General features: G+C 31.7%; 1 protein-coding gene across 5 annotated transcripts in view; it reads left to right on the top strand.

Annotated features, from left to right (window-relative positions):
• LOC142223573 (cyclin-dependent kinase-like 1) overlaps window positions 1–26,879 on the top strand; it is a 112,128-nt gene extending 85,249 nt beyond the window's left edge. For 4 of the 5 annotated variants that reach the window (XM_075293462.1, XM_075293463.1, XM_075293464.1 and 1 more), the window contains exons 2-7: window positions 747–933; window positions 10,688–10,973; window positions 11,137–11,387; window positions 11,547–11,642; window positions 25,972–26,256; window positions 26,645–26,879. In XM_075293462.1, the coding sequence (XP_075149577.1) occupies window positions 747–933; window positions 10,688–10,973; window positions 11,137–11,387; window positions 11,547–11,642; window positions 25,972–26,256; window positions 26,645–26,794 (1,255 nt within the window). In that variant the 3' untranslated portion in view covers window positions 26,795–26,879. Of the gene's footprint in view, window positions 1–572; window positions 594–746; window positions 934–10,687; window positions 10,974–11,136; window positions 11,388–11,546; window positions 11,643–25,971; window positions 26,257–26,644 lie in introns of all 5 variants that reach the window. The other variant, XM_075293461.1, reaches the window with a different exon arrangement.
• Window positions 26,880–27,934: the final 1,055 nt, after the last annotated feature.

Here is a 27,934-nt window from a genome sequence, read left to right as displayed (position 1 = left end):
AAGTTTTCATTATTTTGCACTTACAATAAATCATATATGAAACTACTTTCTAATATGTACATAATTTTCTACATATTCTTCTTTCTTTCTATTTTTTTGTATATAAAACCCTAAATTATAAAAAAATGTATAATAGATAAAATAATTTCATATAAATAAATAAAATTGAAAAAAAAAACTAAAATCTTAAAACATTGCCGTACCCATATGCATTTGTAAATAATAGCACCCACCCTACATTCAATACTGTAAACCGAAACAAACATTATCAGCAACTTCGTAACATAGAGAAACCCTACCATACATGAGCATCAACAGATAAAATCACAACTACAACTACAACAACACCATCAACATCATCATTTGTAAATATTTGTTCTCATTCTCTTTCATTAATGCCATAACGAATTGATGTCGTCTACGTTGTCACTGCCTATGTTGCCATCTTAACAATTAACTCTACTACACTCATCGCCATAATCATTTTTGTCATTATCACCAACATTGTCGTCAACGCCATCTTTTGGCCAATGCCAATTATTAAAAACAATGAAACGTGCCAATTTGATCAGAGGTCAATGTTTGAGTTTAAGGTAGGCCAAATCATATTCCTTGAATGGATAAATTTGTTAATAAAACATATACATAAATTTAAGTATAATTATATTTAGTCTACAAAATTTTATTATTTTCTATATGCACATATTTTGTTCTCATATTCTCTGTGTTTCCTTAATCTTTTACAGACCTCAAGGTAGCAGCAAAATGGATCGTTATGAAAAACTCAGTCGTTTGGGTGAGGGTTCCTATGGTGTTGTGTATAAATGTCGTGATCGCGAAACAGGTCAATTGGTAGCAGTTAAACGTTTTGTGGAATCTGAAGATGATCCAGCCATAAGAAAAATAGCATTAAGAGAAATACGATTATTAAAGGTGAGTGTAATAGAGAATATTTCTCTCAGAGATCGAAGACATAAGAGAGAGAGAAAGATAAAGAAACTCATAGTGTTAATTGAGAGTAATTTTGTCATATAAATTGAAATGTGAAACTAAGGCAAGGTCATTTCTGTGGATTATGATCAGGATATAGGCGTTATCGTTGAGAATATTCAAAAGTGTTACAAAATGTGTCATTCGCAGTAAACGATCGTACACTATTTTATCAAAATCAAAATTATATCTCCATAGAAAATTGTGTCAAAATTTAATTTCTATAGAAAAATTTGTCAAAATTTTGTTTTTATAGAAAAATTTGTCAAAATTTTATTTCTATAGAAAATTTTTTCAAAATTTTATTTCTATAGAAAATTTTGTCAAAATTTAATTTTTATGGAAAATTTTGTAAATATTCTATTTCTATAGAAAATTTTGTCAAAATTTTATTTCTATAGCAAATTTTGTCAAAATTTTATTTCTGTAGAAAATTTGGTCAGAATTGTATTTCTATAGAAAATTTTGTCAAAATTGTATTTCTATAGAAAGTTTTGAGAAAAAATTTCCCTAGAAATAAAATGTTGAGAAAATTTTCTAATAAAATAAAAATTTTACAAAATCTTCCATAGAATTAAAATTTTGAGAACAGTTTTATTTCTATAGAAATTTTGTCAAAATTTAATTTTTATGGAAAATTTTGTAAAAATTTTATTTCTATAGAAAATGTTGTCAAAATTTCATTTCTGAAGAAAATTTTGTCAAAATTTAATTTCTATAGAATGTTGTCAAAATTTCATTTCTGAAGAAAATTTTGTCAAAATTTTATTTCCATAGAAAACTTTATCAAAACTTTATTTCTATTAAAACTTTTATCAAAATTTTACTTCTATAGAAAATTTTGTCAAAATTGTATTTCTATAGAAAGTTTTGAGAAAAAAAATTCCCTAGAAATAAAATGTTGAGAAAATTTTCTATGAAATTAAAAATTTGACAAAATCTTCCATAGAATTAAAATTTTGAGAACATTTTTATTTCTATAGAAAATTTTGTCAATATTTTATTTCTATAGAAAATTTTGTCAAAATCTTATTTCTATAGGAAATTTTGTTAAAATTTTATTTCTATAGAAAATGTTGTCATAATTTCATTTCTGAAGAAAATTTTGTCAAAATTTTATTTCCATAGAAAACTTTATCAAAACTTTATTTCTATTAAAAATTTTGTGAAAATTTTACTTCTATAGAAAATGTTGTCAAAATTGTATTTCTATAGAAAGTTTTGAGAAAAAATTTCCCTAGAAATAAAATGTTGAGAAAATTTTCTATAAAAACAAAAATTTGACAAAATCTTCCATAGAATTAAAATTTTGAGAACATTTTTATTTCTATCGAAAATTTTGTCAAAATTTTATTTCTATAGAAAATTTTATCAAAATTTTATATCTATAGAAAATGTTATCAAAGTTTTCTAGGGAAAATTTTGTCAAAATTTAATTTCTATAGAATGTTGTCAAAATTTCATTTCTGAAGAAAATTTTGTCAAAATTTTATTTCCATAGAAAACTTTGTCAAAACTTTATTTCTATTAAAAAATTTATCAAAATTTTACTTCTATAGAAAATTTTGTCAAAATTATATTTCTGTAGAAAGTTTTGAGAAAAAATTTCCCTAGAAATAAAATGTTGAGAAAATTTTCTATAAAAATAAAAATTTGACAAAATATTCCATAGAATTAAAATTTTGAGAACATTTTTATTTCTATCGAAAATTTTGTCAAAATTTTATTTCTATAGAAAATTTTGTTAAAATTTTATTTCTATAGAAGATTTTATCAAAGTTTTATATCTATAGGACATTTTGTCAAAATTTTATTTCTATAGAACATTTTGTCAAAATTTTATTTCTATAGAAATTTTCTATTTTATTTCTATAGAAAATTTCGTCAAAATTTTATTTCTATAGAAAATTTGGTCAGAATTGTATTTCTATAGAAAATTCTGTCAAACTTGTATTTCTATAGAAAGTTTTGAGAAAAATTTCCCTAGAAATAAAATGTTGAAAAAATTTTCTATAGATATAATATTTTTACAAAATTTTCCATAGAAATAAAATTTTAAGAATATTTTTATTTCTATAGAAAATTTTGTCAAAATTTTATTTCTATAGAAGATTTTATCAAAATTTTATTTCTATAGAAGATTTTATCAAAATTTTATTTCTATAGAAAATTTCGTCAATATTTTATTTCTATAAAAAATGTTGTCAAAATTTTATTTCTATAGGAAATTTTGTCAAAATTTTATTTCTATAGAAAATTTTGGCAAAATGTTATTTCTATAGAAAATTTTATCAAAATTTTATTTCTATAGAAAATTTTGTCAAAATTTTATTTTTATAGAAAATTTTGTCAAAATTTTATTTCTATAGAATTTTTGTCAAAATTTTATTTGTATAGAAAGTTTAGAGAAAAAAATTTCCCTAGAAATAAAATGTTGAGAAAATTTTCTATAAAAGTAAAAATTTGACAAAATCTTCCATAGAAATCAAATTTTGAGAACATTTTCCATAGAAATAAAATTTTGACAAAATTTTCTATAGATATAAAATTTTGAAAATTTTTTCTCTTCGTGATACATATTTCCAATTAAATTCGGGTATTTACACCCTGACTGTCACGGCTATGTACTATGTAAATTAGGTCCACTATTGGTATGAGTAACGTATATGCTTCAATAAAAATTAATATCACTTATACATACAATGGGTCCAAATTTAAATTACCCATACAGCATGTATGTACATGATTTCAGTTCAGTCCAATGGAAATTTGACAGCAGATTCTATTTTGCGATATTGAAAAATATTCGTAAGGTGTACTTTACAAATTTTTATAGACATCAAATGTTTTGAAAATTTTCTATAGAAAACAAATTTAGAGAAAATTTTCTATAGAAATAAAATTTTTACAAATTTTTTTTTGTGAAAATTTTCTATAGATATAAAATTTTGAAAAAAATTTCTATTGACAAAAAAAATTTGACAAAATCTTCTATAGAATTCAATTTTTGAGAAAAAAATTTCCTAGAAATAAAGTTTTGACAAAATTTGCTATAGATATAAAATTTTGCGAAAAATTTTTATAGAAACAAACTGTTGAGAAAATTTTCTATAGCAATAGACTGTTGAGAAAATTATCTATAGAAATAAAATTTTGACAAAATTTCTATATAAAATTTTTAGAAATGTTTCTAAAGAAATAATATTTTAAAAAAATTTTCTTTGGACATACAATTTTTACAAAATTTTCTATAGAAATAAAATGTGGAGAAAACTTCCCCTAGAAATAAAAAGTTGAAATATCTTCTATAGAAACAAACATTTCTCAAAATTGTATTCCTATAGAAATTTTGTCAAAATTTTATTTCTATAGACAATTTTCTCAACAGTATATTGCTATACATTCTCAACAGTTTATTTCTATAGAAATTTTTCTCAAAATTTTATATCTATAGAAAATTATTTCCATTGAAGTAAAATGTTGACAAAATTTTCTACAGATATAAAGTATTGAAAAAATTTTCTATATACATAACATTTTGAGAAAATTTTCTATAGAAATAAAATTTTGACACAATTTTCTATAGAAATAAAATTTTGACAACATTTTCTATAGACACAAAATTTTGAGAGAAATTTCTACAGAAATAAACTGTTAAGAACATTTTCTATAAATTTTCTATAAATAAAATGCTGAGCAAATTCTCTATAGAAATAAAATTTTTAGAAAATTTTCCATGAAAATAAAAAGTTGAGAAAATTTTCTATATATAAAGTTTTGAGAAAATTTTCTAAAGAAATAAAATTTTGACACAATTTTTGTATATAAATAAAATTTTGACAACATTTTCTATAGAAATTAAATTTTGAGAAAAGTTTCTATAAAAATAAACTGTTGAGAACATTTTCTAGAGAAATAAAACGTTGAGAAAATTTTCTATAGAAATAAGATTTTTGGAGTTTTCTATATACATAAAATTTTGAAAAAAATTTTCTACAGAAATAAAATTTTGAGAACTTTTTCTACAGAAATAAAATTTTGACAAGTTTCTATAGAAATAAAATTTTGAGAATATCTTCTATAGAAATAAAATGTTGGCATAATTTTCTATAGAAATAAAATTTAGACAACATTTTCTATATAAATAAAATTTTGAGTACATTTTCTATAGAAATAAAATGTTGGGAAAACTTTCCATTGAAATAAAATTTTGAAAAAATGTTCTATAGGAAATAAATTTTGAAAAAATTTTCTATAGAAATTAAATTTTGACAAAATTTTATACAGAACTAAAATTTTGAAAACTTTCTATAGAAATAAAATTTTGACAACATTTTCTATAGAAATAAAATTTTGAGAAAAGTTTCTATAGAAATAAACTGTTGAGAAGGGAGCCACCGTGGTGTAATGATTCCTATGCCCGCCTTGCATACACAAGGTCGTGGGTTCGATTCCTGCTTCGACCGAACACCAAAAAGTTTTTCAGCGGTGGATTATCCCACCTCAATAATGCTGGTGACATTTCTAAGGGTTTCAAAGCTTCTCTAAGGGGTTTGACTGCAATGTGGAACGCCGTTCGGACTCGGCTATAAAAAGGAGGTCCCTTGTCATTGAGCTTAACATGGAATCGGGCAGCACTCAGTGATAAGAGAGAAGTTCAACAATGTGGTATCACAATGGACTGAATAGTCTAAATGAGCCTGATACATCGGGCTGCCACCTAACCTAACCTAACTGTTGAGAACATTTTCTATAGAAAAACAAGTGTATACAGCCGTAAGTTCGGCCAGGCCGAATCTTATGTACCCTCCACCATTAACTATGGAAACTTGTACTAAGGACTGTCATCCACAATCGAATTACTTGGGTTGTGGTATCTTAAAACTTCTTAACATCGTTTTTATACCCTAAACCACATAGTGGTCAGGGTATAATAAGTTTGATCGGCCAAAAAATGTGCCTACCAAAAATATTGATTTTAGACCCCATAAAATATATACCGATAGACTCAGAATCACCCCCTGAGTCGATCTAGCGCTTGGTGTCCGTCCGTCCGTCTGTCCATGTATTTGTTGTTCACAGGATTCCGGTCGCAATTATTAACCGATTTGGATGAAATTTGGTACAGGGAGTTTTTTGGGCACAAGGACGAACGCTATGAATTTGGAAGAAATCGGATCAAATTTAGATATAGCTCCCATGTATATGTATCGCCCGATTTCGACAAATGGGGTCACGTTGCGCGTTTTTTCAAACGGATCGTCACCAAATTTGGCAAGTGGTAATCTTTTCCATCGTTCTACAAGTGTGCAAAATTTCATCCACATCGGTTCAGAGTTAGATATAGCTCTCATATATATGTATCGCCCGATTTTCCCTAATTTGAACACAAAACCTTTATTTATCATCCGATCTTACTCAAAGTTGGCTAAATATAATCTTCTATAGCACTAACTATATGTGCAAAAAATCATCGAAATGGGTTCAGATGTAGCTATAGCTCCCATATATATGTACCGCCCGATTTTTCTAAATTTGGCCATAAAACCCTTATTTATCAACCGATCTTACCCAATTTCGCCTAAATGTAGTCTTCTATAGCACTAACTATATGTGCAAAAAATCATCGAAATCGGTTCAGATTTAGATATAGCTCCCATATATATGTATAGCCCTATTTTCCCACATTTGGGCATAGAACCCTTATTTATTAACCGATCTTACTAAAAGTTGGCTAGATCCAGTCCTCTATAGTACTAACTATATGTGCAAAATTTCATCGAAATCGGTTCAAATGTAGATATAGCTCCCATATATGTATCGCCCGATTTTGAAAAATTCGCCCCTAATAACCTTATGTTTGACTATACAGGCCTCATTTCTTAACTGATCTTACTCAAATCTTGCACAAGGTAACCTTTTGTGGTATTAATCAAACCCGCAAAATATTATGCAAATTGGTTCAGATTTAGATATAGCTTCCATATACACGCAGAGAAGGAATATGATCACCTCAACCATATTTCAAGAGCAAAATGTTATTTTTGGATGGTGACCATGTAACATGTTTATGGCAAAAATGTTATTTTCTCGCCAAAAATAATATGCTTGCCGAAATCAGACACATAATCTCCGAGAAAATAACATGGTTGCGACAAACATGTTACATGGTCACCATTCAAAAATAACATTTTGCTCTTGAAACATGGTTGAGGTGATCATAATCCTTCTCTGGGTGTATATGCATCGCTCGATTTTCCCAAATTTGGCCATAGTACTCTTATTTATTAACCAATGTTACTCAAATTTCAAATTTTGATGTACTAGCCGATCGTACTTATATATATATATATATTGCTCGATTTTTACAAATTTGTATTTATTACCCACACTAATTTAACGATTTTCTCTTCTTTAATAATGGGCTCAATATTAGTGGCATACTAACTCCGTAGGCGCAATATCAACACAGCCAGTGTTGCTTGAAGTAGGGGAAATTCCCTATATGTAGGGTTTTTCTAATATTTAGCGTCTTATATGGACGTAGGGCCACAATGTAGGACATTTTCACTCAACACAATTTGTAATAATTTTTACATTTTGGTGGCTCTAGAGAAGGAAATTAGAAGCCGGCAAGGCTTGATCTTTAACAATGTGTGGTAAACTTTATTCCTGTAGAAAATTTGTTCAACATTTTATTTTTATAGAACATTTTGTCAAAATTGTATTTCTATAGAAATTTTTTTCAAAATATTATTTCTATAAAAAATTTTCTCAAAATTTTATTTCTGTGGAATTGTTTCTCAAAATTTTATTTCTATAGAATTTAGTGTCAAAATTTTATTTCTATAGAAAAATTTCTCACAAAAATTTGCTTATAGAAACTTTTTCCAAAATTTTATTTTTATAGAGATTTAACAAAAAAAGATTACTAACTTGGGTAGAATTCTACCAACTGTGGCAACCGTGGTGGTAATACAAATTTATATTCTAAGTTATATACGTTTATATTCTAAGTTATATAATAAAGTACTTAGAACCATTTTTGTTTTGTAAAATTTTATAAATTTAGCGAAAAATGTAGTAGGGAAAATTGTTTGGGAATGTATGGGAAAGTAGGGAACTTTGTTTGTCCATGTAGGGTAAACCGAACATTTTCCCTGGCAACATTGACTATGAGCTATAGTCAGATTGACACAAAGCACCCATAGACATGTACCCCTTAATTTTCTTAAATATGCAACTGCGGTTTATCTCCCAGACCTATATGTTACAAATGCTTATGATTACTAATTCTGTAATGGTGGTTTAGGGTATGATATAGTCGGCCCCGCCCGACTTTCTACTTTACTTACTTGTCTATATTGTGAGTTAGTCCATATGTGATAGAGAGCCAGAATTGAAATATTATAAACTTGATATGGACCAATTTTTGTGTGATTGGGGATCAATTTATCTGAGGGCTATATATAACTATAGACCGATATGGACCTAGTTAGGTATGGTTGTTAACGACCACATACTAGCACAATGTACCAAATTTCAACTGACGCGGATGAAATTTGCTCCTCCAAGAGGCTCCAAACCAAATCTCGGGATCGGTTTATATGGGGGCTATATATGATTATGGATTGATATGGACCACTTTTGGCATGGCTGTTAAATATCATATACTACCATCACGTACCAAATTTCAACCAGATCGGATGAATTTTGCTTCTCCAAAAGGCACCTTGACCTCCGGTGAGGACCGGTTTATATGGGGGCAATATATAATTATGGACTGATATGAACCAATTCATGTATGGTTGTTGGATAACATATACTAATATCACGTACCAAATTTCAACAGAATCGGATGAATTTTGCGCCTCCAAGGGGCTCCGGAGGTCAAATCTGGGGATCGGTTTATATGGGGCCTAAATATAATTATTGACCGATTTTGACCAATTTTTGCATGGGTATTTGAGTCCATGTATTAACACCATCTGGGGATCGGTTTATATGGGGCCTATATATAATTATTGACCGATTTCGACCAATTTTTGCATGGGTATTTGAGGCCATGTATTAACACCACGTACCAAATTTAAACTGAATCAGATGAATTTTTGTCTTCCAAGAGGCTCCGGAGGTCAAATCTGGTGATCGGTTTATATGGGGGCTATATATAATTATATACCGATGTGGACCAATTTTTGCATGGTCATTAGAGACCATATACTAACACCATGTACCAAATTTCAGCCGGATCGGATGAAATTTGCTTCTTTTAGAGGCTACGCAAGCCAAATCGGGGGATCGGTTTATATGGGGGCTATATGTAATTATGGACCGATGTGGACCAATTTTTGCATGGTTGTTAGAGACCATATACTTACACCATGTACCAAATTTCAGCCGGATCGGATGAAATTTACTTCTCTTAGAGCAATCGCAAGCCAAATTTGGGGGTCCGTTTATATGGGGGCTATACGTAAAAGTTGACCGATATGGCCCATTTGCAATACCATCCGACCTACATCAATAACAACTACTTGTGCCAAGTTTCAAGTCGATAGCTTGTTTCGTTCGGAAGTTAGCGTGACTTCAACAGACGGACGAACGGACGGACATTCTCAGATCGACTCAGAATTTCACCACGACCCAGAATATATATACTTTATGGGCTCTTAGAGCAATATTTCAATGTGTTACAAACGGAATGACAGAGTTAATATACCCCCTATCCTATGGTGGAGGGTATAAAAATGTTGAGAAAATTTTCTATAGAAATAAAAATTTGACAAAATCTTCTATAGAAATAAAATTTTGACAACATTTTTTATAGAAATAATATTTTGAGAACATTTTCTAAAGAAATAACATTTTGAGAAAATGTTCTATAGAAATAAAATTTGACAAAAATTTCAATAGAAATAAAAGTTTAACAAAATCTTCTATAAAAACAATATTTTGACAAAATTTTCTACAAAATAAAATTTTAAGAACATTTTCAATAAAATAAAATTTTGAGAAAATTTTCTATAGAAATAAAATTTTGATAAAATTTTCTATAGAAATAAAATTTTGATAAAATATTCCGTAGAAATTAAATTTTGAGAAAATTTTCTACAGTAGTAAAATTTTGACAAAATTTTCTACAGAAGCAAAAGTTTGATATATAATTCCAACATTTACAAGAAGAGACGGGCAGACGGATAGAGAGTTACATGACTATATGGCCAGACAACCCAACATCTGATTAAAGCTGGACTGTTAGAAAATTAAGTCTTGTATTAGTTGTCGCGGGTAATTTGATTGATTTGTTTTATAAGCATTAAAATTTAAACAGATGTAGAGTAAAACAATTTTAAATTTAATTTTTTTTGTGGAAATTTCAATGCAACATAATCCGATTTGAAGATGTGACAAAATTGCTCAACATTTTTATTTGTTTTCGTAAAGCCGCTGCAAAAGCACAATCGCCGCCTAAACCACAAATCGTGGAAATGGCCTTTCATTGGTTTTTGTCTTGTCCATTGTTATTATCCCCCCTTCACTTTCATAAAATCTCATTGTTCTTTTCGTTGTTTTTTTTTGCACTCTGTTCATTTGATTGTTACTGATGTTTGCTTCCAACCCATTTGGGTGTGGGGTGGGGAAAAACATCGTCACTATCTCTCTCTGTGACTTGCTCATATGTTTGGTCATTTAGAATCTGAAACATCCAAATTTGGTTTCATTGCTGGAAGTTTTTCGCCGCAAGCGACGCTTGCATTTGGTTTTTGAATTTTGTGAACTGACGGTGCTACATGAGCTGGAACGGCATCCGCAGGGATGTCCCGAGCATTTAACCAAACAAATCGTCTATCAAACGATGCAAGGAGTGGCATATTGCCACAAGCAGGGGTGCCTCCATCGTGACATCAAGCCGGAGAACATACTGTTGACAGCCCAGGGACAAGTGAAGCTCTGTGATTTTGGTTTTGCTAGGATGCTAAGTGAGTATTGCAGAATTCCCCCCCAAAAAAATACAACTAAGGACTACATCTGCTATGTGTCCTTTTTTTTTGAAGCAGGCAACTGATAAAAATGAATGGTAATGTTACATTTGGTTCTTTCGTTTCTCTCCCGTTTTTTTGTCTTTCGCCTTTGTGCATTTAGGTCCTGGTGAAAATTATACCGACTATGTAGCCACACGTTGGTATCGAGCTCCTGAGTTACTCGTTGGCGATACACAATATGGCACACCAGTAGATGTCTGGGCCATTGGTTGTCTCTTTGCTGAACTAGTGCGTGGTGAGGCCTTGTGGCCTGGACGCAGTGATGTGGATCAATTATATTTGATACGTAAAACGTTGGGTGATCTCCTGCCAAGACATATACAGATTTTTGGACAAAATGAGTACTTTAAGGTATGGCATTCACTCATCCATCCAACCATCCATCCATCCATCCTATATCCATCACCTACTAAGCCTTCATAGTTCATTGGGTTCTTGATATTGATTTTTTTTCAATTTTTTTTTTTGGCCAACGTTCATTGCCATGTTTTTTTGTTTTGGTTGTTCTAGGGTATTACATTGCCTGTTCCACCCAACTTGGAATCATTGGAAGAGAAGATGCCTGTAAAAGCATTACAAAATCCTTTGACCATAGATTTTCTAAAGGTAAGTTAACAAAATTACAAACTTTAAACAACCCAGGTTTTATTATCCAGACTAAATGTTGTTTGAAAAATCGAAAGACGATAGAAGAAAATCCCCCCAAAAAAAAACATGCTGCAGGACATAAACTTTGAACTTTTAAGGATTAAAATTTGAAAAGAGGACGATTTATAGTGTGATAGTTGAGTTTGTCTTACTGGAAAATAAAAACACAAAATGGAAGTAAAAAAACCCCACTTTTCGATGCTTTAAATTCTTAAAAATCTAAAAGGGTTGAATAGATATCTAAACTAGAGCAATAGACTTTATGCTCTCTGAAGTAGAAAGGGGACTCCCCTCGGCTTAGGTTAGGTATAGTGGCAGCCCCATATTTCAGGCTCATTTAAGACTACTGGACTGAACATTGTGATATCACAGCGGTGAACTTCTCTCTTATCACTGAGTGCTGCCCGATTCCATGTTAAGCTCAATGACGAGGGACCTCATTTTTTTAGCCGAGTCCTAAAGGCGTTCCCCATTGCAGTGAAACCATTTCGAGAAGCTTTGAAACACTCAGAAAATGTACTGAGAGGCGATAATTCACCGCCCAAAAACTTTCTGGTGTTTGAACCCACGACCCAGTGTATGCAAGGCGGGCATGCTAACCATTGCATTACGGTGGCTCCCCTTGACTTCCGAGCAAAAAAAGCAACGTCAAAAAAGAACGAAAATGTTCTTTTTGGTTCCGGAACCCAGCAAAAAAAGACTTTCCAAAAAAGTAGTTTGGATCCCCAATCTGTGATCCGGAAGTAGTGCAAACTTGGATCATCTCCAATGAATTTTACATGGACTTGTCATAGGACGGAAGTACTCCCTTTTTGGATCCTTTGCATTGCTTTAGAAGTTGTGCCCTGGAAGTTAATTTGAATGAAGAAATTTAAAAAGCGAAAAAAAATTTTTTTCAACCAATTTCACTTTTTTTTCATCCATATGTTTTATTACACAATTATTTTCCTATTATCTAATTTTTACAATTTGAAAAACTTTTTCGCTCCGACAGGGGTTGAACCTGGGTTTGCTGGCACCATAACAGAACGCCTTAGCACACTCAGCCACAAACGCCATTGAACATAAAGCGTCGAAAGGGCAATTCAAATGTTTATGATATGATCGTAATACGATACCAAGGAATTACATTTTAATTGCTTCTCAAGACGTTCTTTATTAGTATGAACGAAAAAATAAAAAACGCAGGTTCAAATCTCACCAGCGGCAATTTTTTGATCAAATATTTTTCTAAAAAAATATTTTTTTATGTCATGCATCGTTTTTATACCCACCACCATAGGATGGGGGGTATATTGACTTTGTCATTCCGTTTGTAACACATCGAAATATTGCTCTAAGACCCCATAAAGTATATATATTCTGGGTCGTGGTGAAATTCTGAGTCGATTTGAGCATGTCCGTCCGTCCGTCCGTCTGTTGAAATCACGCTAACTTCCGAACGAAACAAGCTATCGACTTGAAACTTGGCACAAGTAGTTGTTATTGATGTAGGTCGGATGGTATTGCAAATGGGCCATATCGGTCCACTTTTACGTATAGCCCCCATATAAACGGACCCCAAAATTTGGCTTGCGGGACCTCTAAGAGAAGGAAATTTCATCCGATCCGGCTGAAATTTGGTACATGGTGTTAGTATGTGGTCTCTAACAACCATGCAAAAATTGGTCCACATCGGTCCATAGTTATATATAGCCCCCATATAAACCGATCCCCCGATTTGTCTTGCGAGGCCCCTAAGAGAAGCAAATTTCATCCGATCCGGCTGAAATTTGGTACATGGTGTCAGTATATGGTCTCTAACAACCATGCAAAAATTGGTACACATCGGTTCATAAATATATATAGCCCCCATATAAACCGATCCCCCGATTTGGCTTGCGAGGCCTCTCAGAGAAGAAAATTTCATCCGATCCGGCTGAAATTTGGTACGTGATGTTAGTATATGGTCTCTAACAACCATGCAAAAATTTGTCCAGATCGGTTCATAATTATATATAGCCCCCATATAAACCGATCCCCCGATTTGGCTTGCGAGGCCTCTAAGAGAAGCAAATTTCATCCGATCCGGCTGAAATTTGGTACATGGTGTTAGTATGTGGTCTCTAAGAACCATGCAAAAATTGGTCGACATCGGTCCATAATTATATATAGCCCCCATATAAACCGATCCCCCGACTTGGCTTGCGAGGCCTCTAAGAGAAGCAAATTTCATCCAATCCGGCTGAAATTTGGTATATGGTGTTAGTATATGGCCTCTAACAACCATGCAAAAATTGGTCCACAGCGGTCCATAAATATATATAGCCCCCATATAAACCGATCCCCCGATTTGGCTTGCGAGGCCTCTCAGAGAAGAAAATTTCATCCGATCCGGCTGAAATTTGGTACGTGATGTTTGTATACGGTCTCTAACAACCATGCAAAAATTTGTCCAGATCGGTTCATAATTATATATAGCTGCCATATAAACCGATCACCAGATTTGACCTCCGGAACCTCTTGGAAGACCAAAATTCATCTGATTCAGTTGAAATTTGGTACGTGGTGTTAGTATATGGCCTCAAACTCCCATGCAAAAATTGGTCGATATCGGTGCATAATTATATATAGACCCCATATAAACCGATCCCCAGATTTGACCTCCAGAGCCCCTTGGAAGAGCAAAATTCTTCCCATTCGGTTGGAATTTGGTACGTGATGTTAGTATATGGTATCCAACAACCATGAAGGAATTGGTTCCTATCAGTCCATAATTATATATGGCTCCCATATAAACCGATCCCCAGATTTGACCTCCGGTGCCTTTTGGAGAAGGAAAATTCATCCGATCTGCTTGAAATTTGGTACGTGGTGGTATTATATGATATTTAACAACCATGCCAAAAGTGGTCCATATCAGTCCATAATCGTACATAGTATATGGGGCCGATCCCGACATTTGGTTTTGGAACCTCTTGGAGGAGCAAATTTCATCCGAGTGAGTTGAAATTTGGTACATTGTGCTAGTATATGGTCGTTAACAACCATGCCTAACTAGGTCCATATCGGTCTATAGGTATATATGGCCCTCAGATAAATCGATCCCCAATCACACAAAAATTGGTCCATATCAAGTTCATAATTGTATATAGCCCCCATATAAGCGACCCCCATATTTCAATTCTGGCTCTCAAAGTACAAAAAGTCAATATCGATTCGTAATTATTTATAGAATTAACTATACATAACTTTTTTGTCTTATATATACCATGTATGGACTAAATCACAACTTAGAAAACGATGTTAAGAAGATTTAAGATACCACAACCCAAGTAATTCGATTGTGGATGACAGTCTTTCGTAGAAGTTTCTACGCAATCCATGGTGGTGGGTACATAAGATTCGGCCTGGCCGAACTTGCGGCCGTATATACTTGTTATTTTTTATTTTCAGCATATGTTTTCATATAAATATATTTTTTCCATTAAAAATCAACAAAAAAATTAAAAATTCTAGTAATTTGCAAAACCTTCTCAAATGAACTTCCATGGAAGCGAAAAAGTCAATCGGCACAGGTTCAACTCCCAGCGCGGATGAAATTTATTTTTATTTTTTTTTTATTATTTTTTTACTTTTTTATTAATTTTTAGTTTTTTAGTTTTTTTATTAGTTTTCTATTTTTTTGTAAAATTTAATTGTACAAAATTTGCACTTAAAATAGCCTGATTGCGTTCTTTCTAATACTTGTCCACAAGGACTGCATCGGAAGTAGAAAAAAATCATTGGGGGATCCCAAGACGCGCTTTAGAAGAAATGTTTGTGCACTTGTCCAAAAGGACTGCATCGGAAGTGGAAAAAATTATTGGGGGATCCCATGATGCGCTTTAGAAGAAATGTTTGTGGACTTGTCCAAAAGGACTGCATCGGAAGTTGAAAAAACTCGATGGGGGAATCTGGGATGGGCTTTAAAAGAAATGTTTGTGGAACAACTTCCAATTTTTTGCTGGGAAGTGGTGCAAAATTGACGGAAGTCCTCCATTTCAACAGCCGTTACACTGAATTTGCATCACTTCTTTATGTGTGATCCGAATTCAATGTTTTGGATGTAAATTAAAAAGTTCGGTGATATTTTGTCAAATAAATTATTTTTGTAATTTTTTATAATTTTTAATGGATTGTAACGCTTGTCGGAAACGTTTGACCTCAAATATTTTCAAAAATTCACAATTTTTTCAGATTTAGCATTTTTTTCAACCAAATTTAAATGATTTGTAATATTTTATGAATTCTTACTCTGTTTTTAAACTATATGAAAAAACAAGTATATATAGCAGTAAGTTCGGCCGGGCCGAATCTTAAATACCCACCACCATGAACCAAATATTGGGGTTTCCTTTGAAATTTCAGGAGGGCTTGAGGACTTGAGGATACTTCCCGAAGATAAATTTAAAAATTTCACCTATGAGGACTATATCAGATTCTGGATTTATAAGAACCATTTTTGTTTGAGTTTTAGAGGAATCATTAACATCTCTTGTAAGTGTGCAAGAAAATTATAAAATAACGTCTTGATTTGAAATCTTAAATCTGTACATTTTCACCCGAGAAATAAAATCTGGAAATTTTACATTGAGTTTCAAGTAATTTTCATGATCAGTGCGCATTACCAAAAGGACCGATACAAACTTAATCCGATACACGTTTTTGTGAGCCTAAAATACCAGAATATTTACAATTTCAAGCAAATCGGATAAAAACTACGGTTTCTAGAAACCCAAGGTGTTAAATCGGGAGATCGTTCTTATGGGGGCTATACTAAAATATGGACCGATATTCACCGTTTTCGGCACACCTCTTTATGGCCCGAAAATACCTCTAGATTTCCAATTTCAGGCAAATTGGATAGAAACTCCGGATTCTAGAAGCCCAAGAAATAAAATCGGTCTATATGGGGGCTATATCAAAACATGGACCGATACTCACCATTTGTGGCAAACCTCTTTATGGTCCTAAAATACCTAATAATTTCCAATTTCAGGCAAATTGTATATAAACTACGGATTCTATAAACCCAAGATGTAAAATCGGGAGATCGGTCTATATGGGGGCTATACCAAAACATGGAACGATACGGACCATTTTCGGCACACCTTTTGATGGTCCTCAAGTACCTCTAGATTTTCAATTTCAGGCAAATTGGATAAAAACTGCGGTTTCTATAAGCCCAAGAAGTAAAATAGGGAGATCGGTCTATATGGGGGCTATACCAAAATATGGACCGATACTCACAATTTTTGGCACACGTATTTGTGGTCCTACAATACCTCTAGATTTCCAATTTCAGGTAAATTGAATAAAAAACTGCGGTTTCTATAAGCCCAAGAAGTAAAATCGGGAGATCGGTCTATATGGGGGCTATACCAAAACATGGACCGATACTCACCATTTTATGTACACCTCTTTATGGTCATAAAATACCTCTAGATTTCAAATTTCAGGCAAATTGGATAAAAACTACGATTTCTATAAGCCCAAGACCCCAAATCGGGAGGTCGGTTTATATGGGGACTATATCAAAACCTGGATCGATATAGCCCATCTTCGAACTTGACCTGCCTGCAGACAAAAGACGAGTTTGTGCAATATTTCAGTACGATTGCTTCATTATTGAAGACTGTAGTGTGATTACAACAGACAGACAGACGGACATCGTTATATCGTCTTAGAATTTCTTTCTGATCAAGAATATATATACTTTATATAGTCCGATATCGATATTTCGATGTGTTACAAACGGAATGACAAACTTATTATAACCCCGTCACTATTCTATGGTGGTGGGTATAAAGATAAAATTACCCATTAAAAGTATGAAAAAACCAAGTTATAAATAAGTATATACGGCCGTAAGTTCGGCCAGGCCGAAGCTTATGTACCCTCCATCATGGATTGCGTAGAAACTTCTTCTAAACACTGCCATCCACAATCGAATTACTTAAGTTGCGGTAACGCTTGCCGATGGCAAGGTATCTTAAAACCTCCTAACACCATCTTCTAAATTGTATGTAAGTCCATACGTGGTATATATTAAATCAAACAAGTATATACGGCCGTAAGTTCGGCCAGGCCGAATCTTATGTACCCTCCACCATGGATTGCGTAGGAACTTCTACTAAAGGCTGTCATCCACAAACGAATTACTTGGGTTGCGATAACACTTGCCGATGGCAAGGTATCGTAAAACTTTTTAACACTGTCTGCTAAATTGTAAGTTAGTCCATAAGGGGTATATATTAAACAAAAAAAAAAGGCCGATTAAATACGTATATAATTCAGTTTGACAAAATTTTCTATAGAAATAAAATTTTGACAAAATTTTCTATAGAAATAAAAACTTGACAAAATTTTCTATAGAAATAAAATGTTGACAAAATTTTCTATGGAAGTAAAATGTTGACAAAATTTTCTATAGCAATAAAATTTTGACAAAATTTTCTATAGAAATAAAGTGTTGACAAAATTTTCTATAGAAATAAAATGTTGACAAAATGTTCTATAGAAATAAAATGTTGACAAAATTGTCTATAGAAATAAAATGTTGACAAAATTTTCTACAGAAATAATTTTTTTACAAAATTTTCTATAGAAATAAAATTTTGACAAAATTTTCTATGGAAATAAAATGTTGACAAACATTACTATAGAAATAAACTTTTTACAAAACTTTCTATAGAAATGAAATTTTGACAAAACTTTCTATAGTAATAAAATTTGACAATTTTTACATGGCTGTTAGAGGTCATATACTAACGAAATGTACCAACTTTCAACCGCATCGGATGACTTTTGCTCCTCCAAGAGGCTCCGGAGGTCAAATCTGGGGATCGGTTTATATGGGAGCTATATATAATTATGGACCGATATGGACCAATTTTTGCATGGTTGTTAGAGACCATATACTAACACCACGTACTAAATTTCGATTGGATCGGATGAATTTTGCTCATCCAAGAGGCTCCAGAGTTCAAATCTGGGGATCGGTTTATATGGGAGCTATATATAATTATGGACCGATATGGACCAATTTTTGCATGCTTGTTAGAGACCGTATACTAACATCAGGTACCCAATTTCAAACGGATCGGATGAATTTTGCCTCTCCAAGAGGCTCCGGAGGTCAAATCTGGGCATCGGTTTATATGGGAGCTATATATATTTATGGACCGATATGGACCAATTTTTGCATGGTTGTTAGAGACCGTATACTAACATCAGGTACCAAATTTCAACCGGATCGGATGAATTTTGCCCCTCCAAGAGGCTCCGGAGGTCAAATCTGGGGATCGGTTTATATGGGGGCTATATATAATTATGGACCGATATGGACCAATTTTTGCATGGTTGTTAGAGACCGTATACTTAGACCACGTACCAAATTTCAACCGGATCGGATGAATTTTGCTGCTCCGGAAGGCTCCGCAAGCCAAATTTGGGGATCGGTTTATATGGGGGCTATACGTAAACGTGGGCCGATATGGCCCATTTTCAATACCATCCGACCTACATCAATAACAACTACTTGTGTCAAGTTTCAAGTCGATAGCTAGTTTCGTTCGGAAGTTAGCGTGATTTCCACAGACGGACGGACGGACGGACATGCTTAGATCGACTCAGAATTTCACCACGACCCAGAATATATATACTTTATGGGGTCTTAGAGCAATATTTCGATGTGTTACAAACGGAATGACAAAGTTAATATACCCCCATCCTATGGTGGAGGGTATAAAAAGATCGATCCAATACGTATATAATTCAGTTTGACAAAGTAGACAAAATTTTGACAAAATTTTCTATAGAAATAAAATTTTGACAAAATTTTCTATGGAAATAAAATTTTGACAATGATGAAAATTTTATTATGAACCGAATAAAATTTTAACAAAATTTTCTCTAGAAATAAAATTTTGACAAAGTTTTCTATAGAAATTAAATTTTGGTAGATTATTTTTGGCTCTAGTGGCAACCATGATTATGAACCGATATGGACCAACTTTTGTGTGATTGGACCAATTTTGGTATGGTTGTTAGCGACCATATACTAACACCACGTTCCTAATTTGAACCGGATCGGATGAACGTTTTATATGGGGGCTATATATAATTATGGACCGATATGGACCAATTCTGGCACGGTTGTTAAAGATCATATACTAACACCATGTTCCAAATTACAACCGGATTGGATGAAATTTGCTTCTCTTGGAGACTTCGCAACCCAAATCTGGGGATCGGTTTATATGGGCGCTATATATAATTATGGACCGATGTGGACCAATTTTTACATGGTTGTTAGAGACCATATACCAATACCATGTACCAAATTTCAGCCGGATCGGATGCAATTTGCTTCTCTTTGAGGCTTCGCAGGCCAAATCTGGAGATCGGTTTATATGGGGTCTATATATAATTATGGACCGATGTGGACCAAATTTTACATGGTTATTAGAAACCATATATCAACATCATGTACCAAATTTCAGCCGGATCGGATGAAATTTTCTTTTCTTTGAGGCTCCGCAAGCCAAATCTGGGGATCGGTTTATTGGGGGCTATATATAATTATGGACCGATGTGAACCAATTTTTGCATGGTTGTTAGAGACCATATACCAACACCAAGTACCAAATTTCAGCCGGATCGGATGAAATTTGCTTCTCTTTTAGGCTCCGCAAGCCAAATCTGGGGATCGGTTTATATGGGGGCTATATATAATTAGGGACCGGTGTGAACCAATTTTTGCATAGTTGTTAGAGACCATATACTAACACCATGTACCAAATTTCAGCCGGATCGGATTAAATTTCCTTCTCTTAGAGGTCCCGCAAGCCAAATTTTGGGGTCCGTTTATATGGGGGCTATACGTAAAAGTGGACCGATATGGCCCATTTTCAATGCCGTCCGACCTACATCGATAACAACTACTTGTGCCAAGTTTCAAGTCGATAGCTTGTTTCGTTCGGAAGTTAGCGTGATTTCAACAGACGGACGGACGGACGGACATGCTTAGATCGACTCAGAATTTCACCACGACCCAGAGTATATATACTTTATGGGGTCTTATTTCGATGTGTTACAAACGGAATGACAAAGTTAATATACCCCCATCCTATGATGGAGGGTATAAAAATAGCATTAAAAGAACTTCCTGGGTACTTAAAATAAAGAACATCATTGTAAGGGCATATATTCTGGAAGTGCTTTTAAAGTTGTGCCTTTAGAAGAACTTTCAATTTTTTTTGCTGGGTTAAATTTTTAAGGGGAGGTCAAAATCTTAGGAGCCAACTAAACTTTTTTTACAATGTCTTGAGAATGAAGAGGTGCTCAAAATTATAGTACAGGACGCAAAGGTTTGGTTTTTATGGTAAGGCTCCAAGGGGGGCCAAATCGAAATTTAGGATTATTTAAAAATTGGGACAGCATGGCAAAAAGGTGGCACAAAAATGTAAAAGGGATGATATGACAAAAAATGTGGCACAAAAGATTTACATTTTGTGGTGAAGAAAATCGCGGTTCACACTTTGTGAATCGATGATCATTACCTTTCCGGTTGATTGGTAAGTCTTTGCCTTTGCCGGCAGCTTTATTTTCCTTGGTACGAGTATAAGGCTAGTATTAGGCAATGTCAACAGAGAATACACTTTTTACTCGCCAAGCTCAGCCGTTCTATATTTGCAATTTAGCGTCGAGTCTGCCGAATAAGTTCTAAAATATTTAGGTCTAGCCCTTTTCAATGTGATTATGTGAAGAGAACATATAAAACGATCATTATATTTAAATCAAAATTTACATATATCGATTTTAATACAATCTCAAGTTAAGGAATGTTCGAATGAAGCAGTGAAAATTCTAAACAAATTCCTCCCAACCTCTTATGAAAATTTTTAAATCTTTTTTAATTCGTTTTTTTTTTCTAATTGCCCTCCGTAACCCGACCTACATTAATAACAACTACTTGTGCCAAGTTTCAAGTCGATAGCTTGTTCCGTTCGGAAGTTAGCGTGATTTGAACAGACGGACGGACGGACATTCTCAGATCGACTCAGAATTTCACCACGACTCAGAATATATATACTTTATGGGGTCTTAGAGCAATATTTCGATGTGTTACAAACGGAATGACAAAGTTAATATACCCCCCATCCTATGGTGGAGGGTATAAAAACAGATGTTGTTGTTTTTTGAGTTGAATTTTTATTTAAAATTATCCAATGTTTCGAAACATCTCCTATGTTCGTCTTCAGGGAATTTTTTTAGAAGTAAAGAACAATGAACTTATTCGCAAACGAGTAAATTTATAGAAAATTTTGACAAGATTAAATAAAATTTTATTGTATAAAATAAAATAAAATTTTCTAAAAATTGTATTTCTATAGAAAATTTTCTCCAAATTTTATTTCTTGTAGAATGTTTTGTCAAAATTTTATTTCTTATAGAAAGTTTTGCCAGAATTTTATTTCTTTAAAAAATTTTTACAAAATCTTATTTTTGTAGACATTTTGTCACAATTTTATTCCTATAGAAAATTTTCTCAAAATTTTATTACTGTAGAAAGTTTTTGTCAAAATTTTATTTCCAAAGAAAATTTTGTCGAAAATTTTATTTCTATATAAAAATTTTCAAAACGTTATTTCTAACGAAAATATTTTTAAGTTATTATTTCGAAACAAGTATATACAGCAGTAAGTTCGGCAGGGCCGAATCTTAAATACCTACCACCATGAATCAAATATAATATTTTCCTTTGAAAATTTCAGGGGGGTTTGATGACAGATATTTTCCCAGCAGTAGATCATATTCTTAATTCATAAGAACCATTTTTTGTTTGAGTTTTAGAGGAATCATAAACATCTCTTGTAATTGTCCAAGAAAATGATGTAATAACGCTTTGATTTTAAATCTAAAATCTATAGAATTTCATCCCAATTATTTAAATGATTACGAGAAGTAAAATCTGGAAATTTTATATTCAGTTTCAAGCAATTTTCATGATCAGTGCGCCTTCTATACCCTCAATAAGTAAAATCGTTCTATATGGAGGCCTTACCAAATGGACTGATAAAACTAAATCCTATACACTTTATTATGGGTCTAAAATGCCAGTATATTTTCAATTTGTGGCAAATCGAATAAAAACTACAATTTCTAGAAACCCAAGGATTTAAATCGGGAGATCGGTCTAATGGGGGCTATGCCAAAAACATCGAGGAATACACACAACATTCAGAGCATCTAATTGTAGTTCTAGAATCTAGACCCCAAATCGGAGAGTCGGTTCATAAGGGGGCTATTCAAAAACTGTACCGAAACACAATATATTCGACACACCTCTTTGTGGTCCTAGAATACCTTTAAATTTCCAATTTCAAGCAACTTGGATAAAAACTACGGTTTCTATAAGCCTAAGACCTCAAATCGGCCGATCGGTTTATATGGAAGCTATATCAAAACCTAGACCGATATAGCCCATCTTCGAACTTGGCCTGCGTGCAGAGAAAAGACGATTCTGTGGCAAATTTCAGGACGATAGCTCCATTATTGGAGACTGCAGCGTGATTATAATAGACAGACAGACGGCCAGACGGACATGCTTATATCGTCTTAGAATTTCTTCCTGATCAAGAATATATATATATATATACTTTATATAGTCCGATATCGATATTTCGATGTGTTACAAACGGAATGACAAACTCATGTCATAAAAAAAATTCTAAAAATTTTATTTCTTTAGAAAATTTTCTCAAAATTTCATTTCTATAGAAAATTTTGTCAATGTTTTTTTTTTTATAAAAAATTTTGACAAAATTAAAAAAAAAATATTTTATAAAATAAAATAAAATTTTCTGAAAATTAAATTTCTAATTGTATTTCTATAGAAAATTTTATGTATAAAATTTTCTTAAAATTTTTTTTCTTATGTCAAAATTTTATTTCTATTAAAAAAATTTTGGAAAAATCTTATTTTTTTTTATAAATTTTGGCCAAATTTTATTTCTATAGAAAATTTTCTCAAAATTTTATTTCTATCGAAAATATTGTCTAAATTTTATTACTATAGAAAGATTTGTCAAAATTTTATATCTAAAGAAAATTTTGTCAAAATTTTATTTCTATAGAAAATTTTGTCAAAATTTTATTTCTAAAGAAAATTTTGTCAAAATTTTATTTCTAAAGAAAATTTTGTCAAAATTTTATTTCTATTGATGTACTTTTTGGTTGGAGAGGAATATTTGCAAAATCTACCAAAACATAAAGAATTATACCAATCTACCAAACAAAAAAAATATAACATTTTGGTAGAATTCTACCAATTGTGGCAACCTTGCAATATATCCCAGCAAAATGAGCCCCAACACCGAAATTAGGTATACACTCCGCTTGGAGTGTTCACTGGAGGGTTCGCTGTTTTTTCAGTGTTGTGTGTGTATACAATCCGCTTGGAGTGTATACCTAAATTTTTAAGGGGAGGTCAAAATCTTAGGAGCCAACTGAACTGTTTTGTATTATAGTACAGGACGCAATAGTTTTCTCAAAAATTTATTTCCAATGAAAATTTCGAAAACTTTGTCAAAGTTTAATTTCTTTACTTCTAAATTTTCGCAAAACTTTATTTCTATAAAAAAAAAATTCTCAAAATTGTATTTCTAAAATTTCTAAAATATTTCTAAAATTTTCACAAAATGTTATTTCTATAGAAAATGTTCCCAAAATTTTATTTCTAAAGAAAATTTTTTCAAGATTTTATTTCTATAGAAAATTTTGACAAGATTAAATAAAATTTTATAAAATAAAATAAAATGAAATTTTCTGAAAATTTTATTTCTAAACAAAATTTCTAAAATTTTATTTCTATAGAAAAATTTCTCCAAATTTTATTTCTACAGAAAGATTTGTCAAAATTTTATTTCTAAAGAAAATTTTTTCTAGAGTTTATTTCTATAGAAAATTTTGACAAGATTAAATAAAATTGTATTTTATAAAATAAAACAAAATTTTCTGAAAATTTTATTTATAATAAAAAATTCTAAAAATTGTATTTCTATAGAAAAATTTCTCCAAATTTTATTTCTGTAGAAAGTTTTCTCAAAATTTTATTTCTATAGAAAGTTTTGCCAAAATTTTATTTCTATAAAAAATTTTGACAAAATCTTTTTTTTTAGAAATTTTGTTACAATATTATTTCTATAGAAAATTTTCTCAAAATTTTATTTCAATCGAAAATATTGTCTAAATGTTATTACTATAGAAAGATTTGTCAAAATTTTATTTCTATAGACAGTTTTGCCAATAATTTATTTCTAAAGAATATTTTGTCAAAATTTTATTTCTATTGAAATACGTTTTAGTTGGAGAGGAATATTTTGCAAAATCTACATCAAGAATTCTATCAATCTACCAAACAGTAAAAAATCGACCATGTTTGGTAGAATTCTACCAATTGTGGTAACCGTGCAATGTAAATATCCCAAGAAAATGAGCCCCAAAACCCATAACAAACTGTGTGACGCTTATCTTTCGCTTGGAATGTATACATAAATTTTTAAGGGGAGGTCAAAATCTTAGGAGCCAACTACACTTTTTTACGATGTCTTGAGAATGAAGAGGTGCTCAAAATTATAGTACAGGACGCAAAAGTTCGATTTTATGGTAAAGCACAGATAATATCCCCAAGGGGAGCCAAATCAAAATTTAGGATTATTTAAAAATTGGGACAGCATGACAAAAAGGTGGCAGGGATGGTATGACAAAAAAATGTGGCACAAAATAGTTACGTTGTGTGGTGAAGAAAATCGTGGTTCACACTTTGTGAATCCTAGGAATCGATGACCATTACCTTTCCGGTTGATTGGTCAGTCTTTGCCTATGCCGGCAGCTTTCTTTTCCTTGGTCTTTCGAGATTTTTAATGGCCACCTAGTATATGGCTAGTATTAGGCAATGTCCACAGAGAATACACTGTTTACTCGCCAAGCTCTGCCGTTCTATATTTGCAATTTAGCGTCGAGTCTGCCGAATAAGTTCTAAAATATTTAGGTCTAGCCCTTTTCAATGTGATTATGTGAAGAGAACATATAAAACGATCATTATATTTAAATCAAAATTTACATATATCGATTTTAATACAATCTCAAGTTAAGGAATGTTCGAATGAACCAGTGAAAATTCTAAACAAATTCCTCCCAACCTCTTATGAAAATTTTTAAATCTTTTTTAATTCGTTTTTTTTTTCTAATTGCCCTCCAGAAATGTTTGGACAAAGATCCAGCCAAACGTTGGCCATGTGAAAAGTTGGTCAAACATTCATATTTCGATGACTACATTGCCAAGCAGCGTGAAATGGAAACCCTCAATAGTTTGGAAGCAGCCACACTGAGACAGCAACAGCAATTGCTGCAACAACATATGTTACAACAGCAACAGCAGCAGCAACAACAACAAGCCACACAATCATTGCTACAAACTTCACAAGCCGCAGCTCAAGCAGCGGCTGTGGCAGCAGTGGCTTCAACGGGAAGAGATAAATCCAAGGTAAGAATTTAATCTACACAGACAAAAATTTCACGAAAATTTTTCCAATTAAAATCTTAATTGAGTTTGAAAAAATATTCAATTAAAAATTTAATTGATTCAACAAATTTTTTAATTGAAACAAAAATCAATCACACAAATTAATAGTATCAATTAATTTTTTAATTGGATCAATTAATTTTTTAATTGGCTGTCAATTAATTTTTTTAATTGGCTGTCAATTAATTTTTTAATTGATACTATCATTTCTGTGATTGAAGACATTTCAGTTAAAACATTAATTGGATCAATTAATTTCGTGATTGAATCAGAAAAAAAATTTTTTTGTGTGTACTGAGAGGCTTTTTTCGAAAATTTCATTTTATCTTTGTCCATTTTTATTTTACAGACTTCAAATACCTCACTTCCTCTGTTGACAGCAAATCATCATCATCAACAGCATCATAATCATCACAATCAGGACTATGGCAAATTACAACCTCTGAATAAACATTCAACCTTATATCCAAGATCGGAACATCACTTGCCAACCATTTAGAGGATATTCTAATGGAATCAAACACAAAGCTCAAATTCAATTGGGGGATGTATTATAAAATAAAACAAACAAATGGGTTTATTAATATTTAAGGGGTTTTTTAATTTTTAATTTAACAAATATTCTTTAATTAAAAAAAAAATATTTTTAAATTACTTTTATTTAATGTGTGTTTAAAGAAAAAACAATAAAAATATTGAGGAAAAAATAAAACATAAATTTTATCTTCAATGTATGTGGCTACACGGATGAAAAAGACTGTTTTTCATATGTTTGGGTGTAAAAATTATATATTAATTTGGAAATAGCCTACAAACTTATATGTGTTTAAAAAAAGAGACCTACACTCAAAAAAAAGTGAACTCTCTATTTCACTAAAGACAATTTAACTTTAGTTTAGTTCATGGAATTATTATGTTTGAAGAAAGTTCCCTCTACTCTAATAATTTTTTGTGTACGTTAGTTAAATTAACTAAAACCGAGGAAAAAAATATACACAAATGAAGGATAAAGATTAACTAAATTCATGTCTTCCAGAAAATAGTTAAATATTTCTTTAAGTTTGTAAATTTTACTAAAAATGCGTTCATCATGAACTTCGTATGTCACTAAAGACATTCTTGCAATTTTGAACTCCAATTTTTTCCTTCAAACTAAACAAGTTTCTTTAACAAGTGAAAAAAATTAATTATGTCTAATAAATTTTCTTGAATTTGTCGAAAAATATTAACTTATTTTTATGACATCGGGGTGATGCCAACGTTTGTTATACTGTTTAGTTAAAATTTTCTAAAAATTTTTAAAATTTTCTAAAAATTTTTAAAATTTTCTAAAAATTTTTAAAATTTTCTAAAATTAACCGAAATTTTTCTTCCTGGTGGGTTCACTGTTTTTCCAGTGTAGAGAGTATGCTGCAAGTAAAATAATGGAAGTAACCAATTGGCGCTTTAAAAATATATCCACACAAATAAAATTCATTAAAATTTTTTACCAGTGTATGCCCTATGGTGAAGCATAATATGTTTGAACAATACAAACAATATTTTGTTTGCACCAATCCTGAAAATATATATGCTTGCAGCAAACTGTGTTTGAGATATAACATATGTTCCAGAAACGATTTTTTTTTGAGGGTATATG

Source organism: Haematobia irritans, chromosome 2 (assembly GCF_050003625.1).
Source record: "Haematobia irritans isolate KBUSLIRL chromosome 2, ASM5000362v1, whole genome shotgun sequence".
NCBI lineage: Eukaryota > Metazoa > Arthropoda > Insecta > Diptera > Muscidae > Haematobia > Haematobia irritans.
The sequence above is the reverse complement of the archived record's forward strand: the minus strand, read 5'-3'. Positions and strand labels throughout refer to the sequence as shown.